Source organism: Myotis yumanensis, unplaced genomic scaffold (assembly GCF_028538775.1).
Source record: "Myotis yumanensis isolate MYYU_CA2020_CCGP unplaced genomic scaffold, mMyoYum1.0.hap1 SCAF_3, whole genome shotgun sequence".
Lineage (NCBI taxonomy): Eukaryota > Metazoa > Chordata > Mammalia > Chiroptera > Vespertilionidae > Myotis > Myotis yumanensis.
In genome coordinates, this window is record NW_027223754.1 from 145,523,548 (window position 1) to 145,539,033 (window position 15,486).

At 39.4% G+C, this 15,486-nt stretch overlaps 1 protein-coding gene across 1 annotated transcript in view; it reads right to left on the reverse strand.

Annotated features, from left to right (window-relative positions):
- The window catches only part of LGR5 (leucine rich repeat containing G protein-coupled receptor 5), an 84,951-nt gene extending 69,907 nt beyond the window's left edge, over positions 1-15,044 (reverse strand). Inside the window, exon 1 of the mRNA XM_070409724.1 lies at positions 14,979-15,044. Within this exon, the coding sequence (XP_070265825.1) occupies positions 14,979-15,040 (62 nt within the window). The 5' untranslated portion in view covers positions 15,041-15,044. The remainder of the gene's footprint in view (positions 1-14,978) is intronic.
- Between the last annotated feature and the right edge of the window lie 442 nt (positions 15,045-15,486).

A 15,486-nucleotide genomic window follows, 5' to 3' on the forward strand; every position in this document is an offset into this window, starting at 1 on the left:
AGTAAAAAAACCTTGTTTTGTTATAGTTTGTGAAAATTTTCTGTAAATTTCTAATAAAAAAGCTGGCAAAAGAAGTGCCTAAGAAGAAATATAATAAATTACCTATTTTACAGAAGTCATTTAATAGCTTACCTACACTGTATATAATTCTCCTTTAACAATTTTTTTTTTAATACAAAAGCTAGGCAAAGGGATAGAGAGCAGTGGGGGGCAGTTACCAGGGTGATGGGCTTATTATGACAGGTAAGATGGTGGAGAGAGCTCTGCTATGAGTGCATTTCAGCAGAGGTCTGCGTCAAGCATCACAAAAGCCCTGAGGTGGGAGTGTGACTGGATAATCTGGAAAATGCAAGGAGGCCAGCATGGCTGGAGTGAAGTGACCAAGCAGGGGAATGATGGGGTGAAACTGGGGAGGTGTCCAGAGCCAGTCCATGCAGGGCTGTGGAGGCCACAGTAAGGGCCTGGAGAGGGGAGGGGTGTCAGATCTGTGTTTTAAAAATATCCTTCTGGTGTATGGGACGATGCTCCAACCAACTGAGCCATACCAGCCAGAACCCCAGAGTGGCCAGGGAGAGGTCAATGGGGGAAAAAGGAGACATATGTAATACTTTAAAAAATAAAGAATTTAAATAAAATAAATAAATCCTATATAATAAAAGGGTAATATGCAAATTGACCAAACAGCAAAATGACCGGTCGCTATGATGCACACTGACCACCAGGGGGCAGATGCTCATGGCTGGTGAATGCAGCAGCCATGGCAGGAGCCTCTCCTGCCTCCACAGCAGTGCTAAGTATCCGTGAGGAGCGGGCCTAAGCCACCAGTTAGACATCCCCTGAGTGCTCCTGGACTGGAGAGGGTGCAGGCCAGGTTGAGGAACACCCCCACCCCCCAGTGCACGAATTTCATGCACCGGGCCTCTAGTAAATAAATAAAAAGAAATAAAAGGGTCCTTCTGATGGGACCTTTTCTTTCTTGTTTATTTAAAAAATTTTAACATTTATTTTAATTTTCTATTACAGTTCACATTCAATATTATTCTGTATTAGTTTCAGGTGTACAGCATAGCGGTTAGATAATCATACTTTACAAAGATGGGAGCTTTGTAGAGGGGAGAATAGAGGAAGAGTGGAAACAGACACAAAGGGAGTTCACACGGAGATGCCGGTGCAGCCCGGCTGTGGTGGAGGAGGTGAGAAGGGTGGGACTTGATGTGGAAGAAAGAAAAACCCAACCGACAAACCACCAGCACCAAGGGGAAATGCAGGCCGTCAAAAAATAGTAACATTTTATATTTATGGGTACATTATAGACAAGCCACATGCATTTGATCGGTTATCCCAAGTACTATACACAATACTGGAGTAATGAGTTGTGTATGACCGTGACATACTAGTCAAAGAGTTGTTTATTGTCACAGAAAGGCTCAGACTTGGTTGACGATCACAGATGGCTTAACTGATCAGACTAAACTGACTAGTAGCTGTGCAGGGACAGCGAAAATGTCCCTAACTCTCCTGTTCACAGCCTTGACTTCGGTAGCACATCTCTGAGTTCTAGAACAGAGCCTTGAGATGGGCCTTCACTCTTACTGCTGCTTACGGTATCAAGCAGCTTGATGGTTTCTGAGACCTTGACTTTGGAAAGGAAAAAGAGAGGGAAAAAAGGATGTATTTATTTATTTTATTAGTTTAAATTACTGTTAGGGTAAAAACCTTCCCGTTACATTTCCTGAAACATAACTCACTTCACGTGAATTGTTTTTCTTTTCTGGGCATGGACTTTGAGAATCCTACGTCTGTGTTCAGAACTAATTTGGGAACCACTGACCTGTGTTATCGGGGGAGTTTGTCTTAAAGCAAAGGAATTTATGATGTGTTATTGGCTACTTGCTGGGCCGATGGAAGATCTATCTCATTGACAAAAACAACAATTTAAGGAAATCATTGCCTCCTTCTCCTCTTATTTCTTTGCCACGAGGGATGGTTTTAGTAATTTTAAACTATAGGAAAAAAAGACTTTCAGATGAATACATAAACAGCGAGATCTGCACACAAATCTTTCCTGTGACAATTTGAAACAACAAATCTCTGGGCTACTGCATTCCGACCCTAAAGACCTATAACCAAATTGGTTGAGAAGTTTTTCTCTCTGTTTCTAAAATTATTTCATGGGGATATCTCTTTCATCATCTTCATTTCTACAGTGAGATACAAATTCATAAGAAGAAATTTTTCTATCATATGAACAAGATCCTGCTCCATACATAAGATCCATATTGTACCACTATTATTAGTTTTACCGACTTAACTGCCATTAAAAAGAAAAAAAATTAAGTAGATATATTCTTCAAATGAAAAAAGTAATTAGACGCTTTAGTGCTGTAACAACCTATGAAAATATTTTTGAGAACGTATGTTTCTTTGAATCTTTACACTAATTTGGATCTCTAAAGTAGAATAACATAGAGGTTTTTTTGGGGGGAAGGTTGGGAGAAGGGTTAGCTTGATTTTGTAAAATAGAGGGACAAGAGCAAATGAATCAGATGTGGGCCCTGATTCCTCCTCTCTGGACATTGGCCTGGAGAGAAAGAAGCATGTGTGGATAAAATGGGGTGAGCACTGAGAGCAGAAGAGGGGGTGCCTGACTGCTTTCTGATTGGCAGCCTTGGGAAAATTATTGAGCAAGAAATAATGGTCCAACATGGGTCACCTCGGCCGGGTTCCAAAGGCAGAGCAGCATTTTCAGAGCTAAGCAGAGGGCCAGGCCAATGCTACCAGCCCTCCCAGGTCAGTTCTTGGGAGAACTCTTTTGACTTCTAACTCTTAGTTGTTTTGTGTGCTTTTCTTTCCTTTCCATTTTTGGTCTCCTTTCTTCTCACCATGAATTTGCTGTGAGACTTAACACAAGTCACTTACTTCCCTGGATTTCATTTTCCGTATTTAAAAAGAAGTAGGGTTCTTCCACTAAGGTTTCTTTTCTGCCCTAAAACTGATTTTGTCCCACGTTCATTGTTCTGTTTATCTTTATTCTTTTCTCTCACCTCCTCCCTCCACCCTGCTTTTTTCTTTTTGCTAATAGTAAGGTTTCTTTATTGCATGTCACTAACATTTTAAAAGTACTTTGTCACACTTTATACCAGGAGGTAGATCAGAGGTTTTTCTTATTCTCACTTTGTAGATATCAATGATATCAAAGCTCAGAAAGGTTTAATGTAAAATGAAAAACAGTTGCTTTCCGATTTCATGTAAACTTAATCTAGCCTTTTCTTATGGAGCATGAAGCTATGTAACAACAGTGCTACTTAAATAATTAGCAGAATGAACTTGAATATGGTATCCTTATGATGTTTCAGATTACTTAGCAAATTCATTCTGGCTCTTAGAAGTTACTGCTTTATTTTCCAACATTTACAAAGTGCACGAGACCTAGACAGCACATATTTTAGATATACTAAATTAATTTTTAATTAATGATATTGTAATTAGGGACTTTCAAAAGACAATAAAGTTAAAAAAATGAAACCAAATATAATAGTCAATTGAGATAGACTATTCATGATTCTATTCAATTGATTAAGTGCTCTTGTTGTTTCTGGGGCCACCACATGTACTAGGTTTGGCTTTGGGTCTATGCATACGGAAGCCAAGTGTCTGGGTCATCAGAGTTAGACACAAATAGGATGAACTCAAGTCAACTGTAATCTATTAATCTTGCCTGTGCTGGCAGTAATGTATCATTGTTGAAGTTGACCAAGCCCACCTGTGGTAGGTTTTCTTTTATAAGATGTCCATGCTAGTCACAAGGGCCCACGTACTTAAAGTTTAGCCCTCTGGAGTTCATCTTTGTAAGATTTGCTGAAGCCTTTTGGATACAAAGACCATGACATTCCATCAACTGTTTTCCTTCCCATTTGGGGGAAAAAGTGTCTTTCCTAATATGTCTCAAGAAATTATAATTTTCAAAGACCATGTTATGTCCCCTCCCTGCCCACCAGTGAGTTAAGCATATTTAATTGCTCAAATCCAGCCAAAAATCTCATTTTCTTAAACAGTATATTTATGAGTTGTCCATTTGTTTTCATTATTAGATAGGATTAAAAAATCAGATTTTGAGATTTGAGGGCTAAGGCCCACTGGACTGAATAAATGAACTCCTCAGGACAAAAGGGGGATCCTTTTGTGGGTATTTTTAACCACAAGACCAATGAAGTTCAATTTTCAACTCCTTTCTGAAATCTTCCTTAATTACCCGAGTCCACAGTCAACTTTCCTGTAGATGTATCTTATACAAGGCTGTCTATAAACGTTAATTTTATATTCTAGCTGATTTGATGATAGCCTTCTAAGGTCAAGAATCTTACTGCCTGCCCAGAGCAAGAAGCTGAATCAATATTGATTGATTGATTGATCACTTTCTCTTATTTCCAAAGACAGTTGGCGGTAGTGCTACAGTTGCTTCAGGTCTGGCATAACTATTCCAAGATGGCTGCCAGTCATTACATACCCAGATCGGGAGCAGCTGAAGAACACCCCTTCTTCATTACTTACCAAATTTAAATCCATTGATTTCTCTGAGCACTTTCAAAAGCCACGCACTGTGCTTTTGGGCATACAAATAGTGCCTACCTTTTATTAAACAATGCATAAGTCCTAGTCACAATGTTATGTACTTTATAAACATTGTGATATTTAATTATTATAATCATATTAAAAAAGTGACCTGACTATTCCCCTTTTATAGATGGGAAAGTGAGCCTAAGAAGGGTCAAGTTATTTGCTCATGCTTACATAAAAAAGTTTACACAAGAGAATTTAGTTCAACATAGCATTTTGGTTCTAAATTTTGGGTTTTTAACCATAACTTTGCTTAAAAGTAGGCTGGTTTGGAGCTTGGGTTGGTCTAAATGAGGAATAACACAAGAACATGAATAGCTGCATCACTTATTACCCATAAGAAAACTGTTGCTCACTGCTTCTTAAAAATTTTTTAAAAATTGATTTCAGAGAGGAAGGGAGAGGGAGAGAGAGAGAAACATCAATGATGTGAGAGAATCTTTGATGGGCTGCCTCCTGCACGCCCCCTACTGAGGATCAAGTCTGCAACCTAGGCATGTGCCCTTGACTGGGGTTCAACTGTGACCTCCTGGTTCATAGGTCAAGGCTCAACTACTGAGCCATGCTGGCTGGGCTGCTCACTGCTTCTTATTCAAAGTCCTCCTCCCATTGGCTTCCAGATCCCGTACAATCTTACTGCTCTTACCACTGACTGGTTGTTTTCTTTTTCTTGCTAGCCCCTTTTTAAGTTCTCATCCTCCAAAAAATACTAGTAGATGATTCTCAAGTGTCTGCCCTCACACCTTTTCTTTTTTTCTCTGTTTAATGGTGTTTAAATTTTAGTGTATATTACCATTGCTTTAGGAACCATAAAAAATTCTGAGCCCCAGACCCCAACCCAGATTTAGTGAATCCGAGTTTCTTGGGGGAAGGATTTTGGAATCTGCATTTTAACTAAGCAGCCCAGCTTGGCTCAGTTGTTGAGTGTCATCCTATGAACCAGGAGGTCACATACTTGGTTGCGGGCTTGATCACCAGTGTGGGGCATGCAGGAGACAGCTGATCAATGATTCCCTCTCATCGTTGATGTTGCTATCTCTCTCCCTCTCTCTTCTTCTCTGAAATGAATAAAAATACATTTTTTAAATAAGCAGCTCAGGTGGTTTTAATCTGGGTAGAGAAACACACTGGGAAACACAGAGTCCATACCCTCTCTCACAGTCCTCATCTGCCCCAACACCTTCCACAATCACCTCTTTGTGAGGTTCTCCATCTTTATCTCTAGAGCAGGCTCATCATGCTCCAGACTCACATTCTCTCTGTTATTGACATTTGCAGTTGGATGTCCTGCTGGCACCTGACACTTATTATATCCGGAACCAGACCTCCTCTTGTCTTCAAAATACCAATTGTTACCCTTGAATTTCCTGTTTCTATGGACTGTGCCTTATCAGTGTCCTGGCATCTAATCTTAAAACCTTACTCAGAGTCATCCCTCACTTTCAGAGTTCTCTTTCAGTGCCTACGTTCAATCAATTGATGAGTCCCTGACTCTCTTTCTCTGATGTGATGCTTCCATATATCCCAGTGGGTCTCAGCAACCGCCAACCCTGTAGACTTTAAAAAATGATGTCTTGGTCCCCACTGAGACCCATTAAATCAGAAGCTCTGGGAATAAGCCCTGGTGATTAGTTAATTTTAAAAACGCTCCAGGTGATTCCAATGTACATTCAAGGTGGGAAACTCTGAACTGGTCCTCACATAATCTAATATTGATAAGTTAACCATCCCCAGAGACAATGATTCACTCATTAATTAGGAGAGGTGATTAGTTAATGGATTTTATTTTTATTTTATTTTTTGTTAATCCTCACCCGAGGATATCCTTCCCATTGATTTTTAGAGAGAGTGGAAAGAAGAGGGAGGAAGACAGAGAAAGAGAGAGAAACACGGATGTTAGAAAGACACATCGATTGGTTGCCTCCCACATCCCGACCAGGGCCAGGGATCAAACCTGCAACCCAGGTACGTGCCCTTGACTGGGAATCAAACCAGCGACCCTCTGGCACTCAGACTAACACTCTTACCACTAAGCCAGGAGGCCAGGGATAGTTAATGGATTTTAACAGTTATCCAGAAGAGACAATAAGAACCTGGACTAGGTGGTGATAAAATGGAGTAAACAAATGGAAAGACAATGTAGGATGACTAGCTTTAGGACTTTGAAATTGGCTGATATAGAGGGCAGGAGAGAAAGAATGACAGACATAGTAATCGCAAGTTTGGATAATCAGAAAGCAGGAAAGGCAGGAGGAAAGCTCACCTGGAAATATTTTAATATATTTTTATTGATTACAGGTTCCTGAGCTCAATTCCAAGTTTCTGATTCACTAGGTTGGGGTGGGGCACAGAATTTACCGTCCTAACAAGCTCACAGGTGGTGACAAGGCTGCTGGTCCAGGGACCATATTTTGAGAATTACTGGCCTATCTAGCAGGCAAAGACAAAAGAGATCTGAACTAGGAATATTGATTTTGGAGGGCTCATCCATATAGCAGAAATAGTTCAAATTTTGGGTTTCCTGCTCAAATAACTGCAATTATCTGATGACTGGTCTACAGCCTCCTAATGGGTTTCTTTGCTTCCATATTTCCCCAATATATTTTGCATACAGAAATCAGAACATTTTAAAAAATCATAAATTGTATTGTTTTAATAAGTTGCATACAACCAACCAGTGGCTTCCCATTGCTCTTATACATTGTCTGATTGTCTGGGCCTCTTCTCCAAGTCATCCCATGTCACCGTCCCTCCCTCTCACTCTGCTTCAGCCACATGGATCTTCTTTCGGATCCACAAACATGCCACATTCTTTCCTATCTCAGGGACTCTGCTCACATTGTTCCCCTGCCAGAACCACTCCATCCCTGCTCGTAGGACCACCAACTCGTCCTCATCCTCCTGATCTCAGTTTAGATGTCACCTTCTTAGAGAGACTTTCTCTCCTGTCATCCCTTGCTAATTATTCTCTACCTACCCGTGTTTGTGTTCTTCATCATTCTTGTCACAATCAAACATCATATGTGCATGTCTCCTTGCTTATTATCTGTCTCCCCCTAGACTATAAGCTCCCCCAGGGTGGGCATTTCTTGAATGAATGAATGAACCATAGTTAAGTCCTATTCCCTCTTTTTTTTTTAAAAATATTTTTATTGATTTCAGAGAGGAAGGGAGAGGGAGAGAGAGATAGAAACATCAATGATGAGAGCGAATCATTGATCGGCTGCTTCCTACATGCCCCACACTGGGGATTGAGCCACAATCCAGGCATGTGCCCTTGACCGGAATCGAACCTGGGACCCTTCAGTCCGCAGGCCAATGTTCTATCCACTGAGTCAAACCAGCTAGGGCGAGTCCTATTCACTCTTATGTTCCTAGTGGCTCAATAAATACATGTTGAATGCATTAATTGAAAAGTACTGAGAAAGGATACAATAAAACTAAGTGCAGAAATTAGGGGAATGTCTACATTTTATAAGAGTTGGGAGTGGAGAAGAAAGGAACGCTAAAGGGAAAAAAAAGAGGAGGCAGAGAGGTAGGGCACTTTCAGAAAGGTGCCCTAATTATCGTAACAAAAATGTGTATATATTACAAAATTTATATACATACACACATGCATACATATAAATACATACATATTTGTGCACACACACACATACACATATACACACATGCATACACAAACACAGATATCTAAATGCCTGTATCCTGTATGGATAAGCATTTGGAAGAGAAGCAAAACAATTTCCATGACATAACACTAGAGAAAAAATAATTTCAAAGAAGCAGCATTCATAATCAATTGCCAGATCTATGATGACTAGAGATTGAGCATTGCCAAAGACCAGGGGCAGGAAGGTTATTCATGGGCATGAAGGTGTTTTCATTTTACAAACATAATCCAGTATGTAAATTACAGTTTACTAAAGTTCTTTCATCATCCTTTCATTTAATCCTCAGGAAAAAAATCTCAAAAGACAGGCAGGACAGCTCTCACCATTTTCAGCAACATGATGAGGAAGTAGAAGTAGCAAGCGTAGATTGTGTTTTCAGGAAGTTTGGTGGTATCTTTCCTTACAAATTTCATCTGCAACCACAGATACCTACTATTTATATAAAGATTCTTCAAGGCCAACCATAATATGAGCAAACAGGGCCAGGGAACAATAGTAACTCAGAAACTGACCTCCCTAGAGCTTCTCATGTTCCCTTCTTAAATCGAGCACTTGATTCCAAAAGCATTAGAATCTGGGAATATTGTTAAATACCGCTTGGAAATAAAAAATGTAGACTGTTTAAAATGGCAACAGCTCATTTTCCCTCTGGTTTAATCAGACTACCACCCTAAGTCTAATGGAACTGGTAGCTGTCAGCATTGGTGACAGCTCCCAACATCTGCACCTCACTCTAATGGACCAAGCGTAGAATCTTGTATGTGTCCAAATAGCAAACGTTAACATAACAGCCCCCGTGGAACTGAATAACTGAACTGGGTGGATGCTGTTGGAGAGAAATGCAACTATTGCCCAGGATGTTAAAATTGGGTAAAGAACTGTCTGTATTTGTTGTCTAAATCTATTAAAGCTCATAGTTGGAAATAGCTTTTCCTTTACATTCTGGATACCTGGGATTACTGCAAAATCAAGCTTATGAACTAGGAAAAGAGGCTTTAAAGTGTTTTCATTTTACTAATACAACCAAATATGTAAATTAGTTTATCAGAGTCCTTTCATCAGCACTTCATCTGGTCCTCAGAAACATCTCAAGACACAGGCAGGAAGCAGCAGCTCTCACCATTATCCCCCAAGGCCCATGGAGGTCAAGAGGATGATTAGCTAGTAAGTGGGGAGTCAGAACAGCACAGGAGTCCGGGCTTCTGCCTCTACACAGTAGCAGCCTCCACACTCAAGTCAGGTATGGCTTTTTTTTTTTTTTTTTTAAGTTCTCCGTCTCACATCGCACCAGCAGGACATTTGACCTGTGCATGTCTGGTCACCTTGTAGATTTATAAAAAATAAATAACAAACGAGACCTGAATATGCCCAAACTTGTGGCACAGGTAGTAAGTGTGCCAAGATGTCAGGAGAGGGAGAAAGAGACAATGAACTGTGATGGTTCTTCTTCTTCTTTATTCTGGCTTTTATTCTATTTGCTCCAGGTAGTCATTTTCTCTAGGGTTACAATGCGTTGTTGTTTTTTTTAAATATTAAGGCAGCGAATGCCTCTAGGGCTTTACTGATTCTTGGAAGATTTTATTTTACTTTATTATTATTTTTAAAAATATATCTTTATTGATTTCAGAGAGGAAGGGAGAGGGAGAGAGAGATAGAAACATCAATAGTGAGAGAAAAACATTGATTGGCTGCCTCCTGCACACTCCTTACTGAGGATCGAGCCTGCCACCCAGGCATGTGCCCCTGACCAGAATCAAACCACGGAACCTTCAGTCTGCAGGCCGACGCTCTATCCACTGAGCCAAACTGGCCAGGGCTACTTTATTATTTTTTTAAAGACTCAAAACAAATTTTATTTTTTCCCTTTTTATTGAATTTATTGGGTGACACTGATTAACAAAATTATACAGGTTTCAGGTGCAGAATTCTACAACACATCATCTGTACACTGCATTGTGTGTTCACCATCCCAATTCAAGCCTCAGTCCATCACCATTTATCTGTCTATACCCTCCTCCACCTTGCTTAATGCCCCTTCCCCTGGCAATCATCACACTGTTGTCTGTGTCCATAAGTTTTTAAACTATGGCACTGTTGATAAGTTCCAGTGATGAATGAGGAATGAACCATGGCTGTCTACAGGGTTTAAAACATAGTTAAATAAATTAAACTATTTATTTGATATATTATATGATATACAGGATGGCTGTATATTATATGATATACAGGATGGGGAAAAAGTAGGTTTACAGTGGTGAGTAGGCAAAACAGAGTTTATTGTATCATTATTTGTTAATGATTGTATTATTTTCCATAGGAACAACTGTAAACTTACTTTCACCCCACCCTGTATTGGGAAATGAACAGTAAGGGGAAGAGTGGTAACTTGGATTTATTAACTGTGATTTTTAAAAATTGAGTTTTGGGGTGAGAGTTTTATTTAATAGATAAAGAGATAAAGCACAGAGATAAGCAGAATACACTAAATGAAAGAATAGTTTCAGAACAATGCCTTAATTGTCATAACAAAAGTACATATTCACACACACACACACACACACACACACACACACACACACACACTGACAGCTATCTAAATGTCTGTATCTAGCTGTATGGTTGGTCATTTGTTAGTTCCGTTAGAATCCTATATGAAATATGCTGCTTAATTATATGCATAGATATGGAACAACATTAATTAAGATTTTGTACCTGTTGAGCAATGCTGAATTGATGAAATTCTACACCTGGAAATTCTGATGACATTTTTCTCATAGCCAATATGTAATACTAGTGAATTAATAACCTGGATATCCAATCCCTACCTGCTAGGTAGATAGCTCTTGGTTGCTTTCTCTCTCATTCCTTCTTTTTCATTCCCTCACATATACACATAAACCAGTGATGGCGAACCTATGACATGCGTGTCAGAGGTGACACGCGAACTCATTTTTTTGGTTGATTTTTCTTTGTTAAATGGTATTTAAATATATAAAATAAATATCAAAAATATAAGTCTTTGTTTTACTATGGTTGCAAATATCAAAACATTTCTATATGTGACAGGGCACCAGAGTTAAGTTAGGGTTTTTCAAAATGCTGACACGCCGAGCTCAAAAGATTCACCATCACTGACATAGACAGACCCACTATCATTACGAAACTCAGTTTAAACAACACTTTAAAGTGTTCCACTGTGTAACCCTAGCTGGTTTGGCTCAGTGGATAGAGCATCAGCCTATGGACGGAAGGGGTCCCAGGTTCGATTCCGGTCAAGGGCACATGCCCGAGTTGCTGGCTCGATCCCCAGTAGGGGGCATGCAGGAGGCAACTGATCAATGATTCTCTCTCATCATTGTTGTTTCTATCTCTCTCTGCCTCTCTGAAATCAATAGAAATATATCTATAATAATAAAAGCATAATATGCTAATTAGACTGGACATCCTTCCAGACAAAGCTGGGGCTGCCAAGGAAGCCCAGGCTGCAAGGGAAGCCTGGGTCCTTGGTACCGGAGGGAAGCCCGGGTCCTGGGTGCCAGAAGGAAGCTGATGCCGGCAGCCAGGGGAAGGAAGGCCTGCTTTTGCACGAATTTTGTGCATTGGGCCTCTAGTATATATATAAAAATAAGTGTTCCACTGTGTAAACTACTGTGCTAGGCACTGTTGAGGGAAAGAAAAGCACAGATTAAATACGCAATTCCTAAACTTCTTTCTACTTTCTGAGTCTGGCTCTAAAAGTGAGTTTGGATCTTAGCTCTGGCACATTCTGACTTCATTGTCTTGGTAAGTTCCTTATTTCTCTGTACTTTAGTTTTGTAAAAAATATCGTGAACTGGCCTGGCCAGTGTGACTCAGTGGTTGAGTGTTGACCTGTGAACTCGGAGGTCACGATTCAATTCCCGGTGACGGCACATACCTGGGCTGTGGGCTTGATCCCCAGCATGGGGCATGCAGGAGGCAGCCGATCAATGATTCTTTCTCATCATTGATGTTTTTATCTCTCCCTCTCCCTTCCTCTCTGAAATCAATAAAAATATATTTTCAAAAAATCTGTGAACTGGAAATGATACCTAACTTTATGGGGTTAGTAAGAGGATTCAATGCGATAGTATGGGTAAAATATTTTTGCACAATGTAAACTATTATTGTTGTCATTATAATTATATTATTTTGAAGATTTTATATTCTAGAAGAGAACATAGACTTAAACACAGGTAAATCTAATAGAAACAATTAACAACGTAACAAAGGCAACCCATAAATTTAGCCTGGGGAATAAAGTAATAAATCAAGCAGAGTTGATCATTTTTCCAGGTTCTATAAATACTACCCCCTTTTGCCACTAAATAAATAATGATGTCTTCAAAACATGTTAGATGCAACACAGAATTATATATGGGAAAGTGGTCTTTAAATTCAGTAAGTTGGCCAGCTCAGCAGAGGGAATTCAAGAACAGAATGAGAAAATGGAATGAACAGTCTTAAAAAGGTGTCCTCTATTTCTGAAATCCTGATTCCATGGTCAAGATACTTGATGGAGTTTCCAGAGATATAAAAAAAAGACAATTCAGAAAAACAGCATTTTCAAATAGTAGTTCCCTCCCTCTCTTTCTTCCTGATTTTTCTCAATTGTCTTTTGAAAAACTGGCCTTGAAAGAGAATGAACATTCACCTCATGAAGAAAGGAGTTATTTTGAATAAGTTGGGTCAGTGAGGGAGGAATTCTATTAAATAAAGTCATTGGGGAAGTGAATTATTGTTGATTCAGTTTGTGGTATTAAGTTGGGGTGTCCTTATTCCATTACATATTATAAGGAAATTAAAGAGAAAAGGATAGGAAATGAATGCCTTAAAAATATGAGGATAAAGAGGACTAAGTATTGTATATTAATTATGGTGAGGGTGGGAGGATAAGGATGTAAATAAGGAAATAACCCTGATGTTTGAAATTTACTAAAATTAATCTTTAAAAATATTGGCTAATGTCAACTAATCTGTTACTTTTATCTAAGGCAGCTAACTTCTATAAGAAGCTCTTTTTACACATTTTTCTTTTTTTATTAGTTCATTCTTTCATTCATCAAAAATTTATTATGTATTGCATACCAGCTGTGATGAAGACAGACATGATCCCAACCTTGATGAAGGTTAAATTTTAGTCACAAGAAGGGCCAGATAGCCCTCGCTGGTTTGGCTCAGTGGATAGAACATCAGCCCGTGGACTGAAAGGTTGCAGGTTTGATTCCAGTCAAGGGAACGTACCCCGGTTGCAGGTGCATGCGGAAGGCAACCGATCGATGTGTCTCTCTTACATTGATGTTTCTCTGTCTCACCCCCTCCCTTCCACTCTCTCTCTAAAACAAACAAACAAACAAAAAACAATGGAAAAATATCCTCAGGTGAGGATTAACAAAAACAAAAAACAAAAACAAAAAAAAAGAAAAAAGAAAAAAATGGCCAGAGATAAAAGAAAAGAAAAAAAAAAGAGGCTCCTGAATAACCCACAGTGAAAATCCATTCATTGAATAAGTAAAACCTACTGTACAGTCCAGTGATCTAAGCCTCCCCAGCAAACCCCTCCATAACAATGTAGGTACATTCAGCTGATTTAAGTATTAAAACAACAGCATTTGTTAAAAATATAATGATACCAAAATAAAAATAAACTAAAGGGGAGAAATTTAAATATTATCCTTTTGGGGGAAAAAGAGATTGATGTAATGTCATTTGATTATGATGGAACATTCTTTCCACCTCCCATAGTGGATAGTGTGGTGCATCAACAATTTAAATTACTCCCCAAATTAGACCCTGACTTTTAGGATTTATAAAAAACAAGTATTTTAAAAAGAGGTCATTGCCTAAACAATTCCTTTAATCAGAAATCAGAGGATTTACTCAACGGATGGTGCCAAACTTTCTTCATGAAGACTACCATGGTACTTCACTTCCTTAGTCCCCATCACTCAAAAGGGTAAGAGGATCAAATTAATTTTTAAATGCAGATTTTTGGTTTATACAGTTCTTTTTCATCTTCTGGAAATTGATTACGAGACTTAATCAAGATTCCTCAGTGTATCATTAGCCAATTTAGCGTCCTCGTTTTTAATTTAATTTTTTCCCCCCACAGTGAGTTTAGGAGAGCATGGTTCTAAGTCTATGGTGGATTTCATGCTTTTCTGTTCAAGCCTTGAGGGAAGCTAAATTTAAAAGTAGGAAAATAGTAATTAAAAGTGATCAGGACAAAAAGCTTTGGTGCTATGAAATGTGGACTCCCTGACCCAAACCGAACCAAGCAGCAGTTTTTGGTTTTGATTATAGCTTTTCTTACTATTTTAATAAACATGAACCAGCATTCAAACTTTTAATATCCTGCTGCTTAACTATTTCCAAAGAGCCATCCAGCTCTTTTAAACGGCCTTTTGTTTTAAAATTTTAATTTGTTTGGCCCAGTCTCACCTTAGAATGCCGTAGCCTCATGGTAAACTCTTTTATAAGTTGATTTCCAGAATCACAAGCAATTCTTCTATTTCCCCCTCCCAACTAAGTGCTTCCTCATGTGCCAAAATTGTTGGTGCTGACAGCTTTCCTGCCTTGTTTTATCTGGTTCCCACAGTAAGTCTGAGAGACAAACACAAGAATGTGTCCAGCGTTGACTGGACGCATCGTGGCCACAGTGATACTTACAGCTCCTCTAGGAAGCGGAGACTGTGCAGAGGACTCGGGGGCAGCTGACTGATGTTGTTCATGCTGAGGTCTCTGGAGAGGAAAACAGACAGCGTGTGAGGAGCGGCGTCTGCCACCGCGAGGGGATCCAGCTGTTCAGTTCACACATCTTCAAGCAGTAGAGCCAAATGAACTCATTCTTTTGCTTGACAAATACATCGGGATTGTGCACCTTAAACATATTCCTATCCTACCCCCCCCCCCCCCCACACACACACACTCCCCACCACCAGGGGCTCTCTATCAAGTTAGAGACCCTAGGAGGAGCTTATATGGATTCAAAACGATTTAGACCATTCATGGGCATGGTTGTAATTCTTCAGGTTTAAGACTACATGATTAGGACGGCAAGGAAAGGCATAACTCAGTGCTAGACATAACTCAACGCCGTGTCTTGCTTTACATTTTGTGACAAAGAGAAATGTCTTCACCATGCAACGCTGGAAGTCCTGCCTCTCTGGGGCTATAA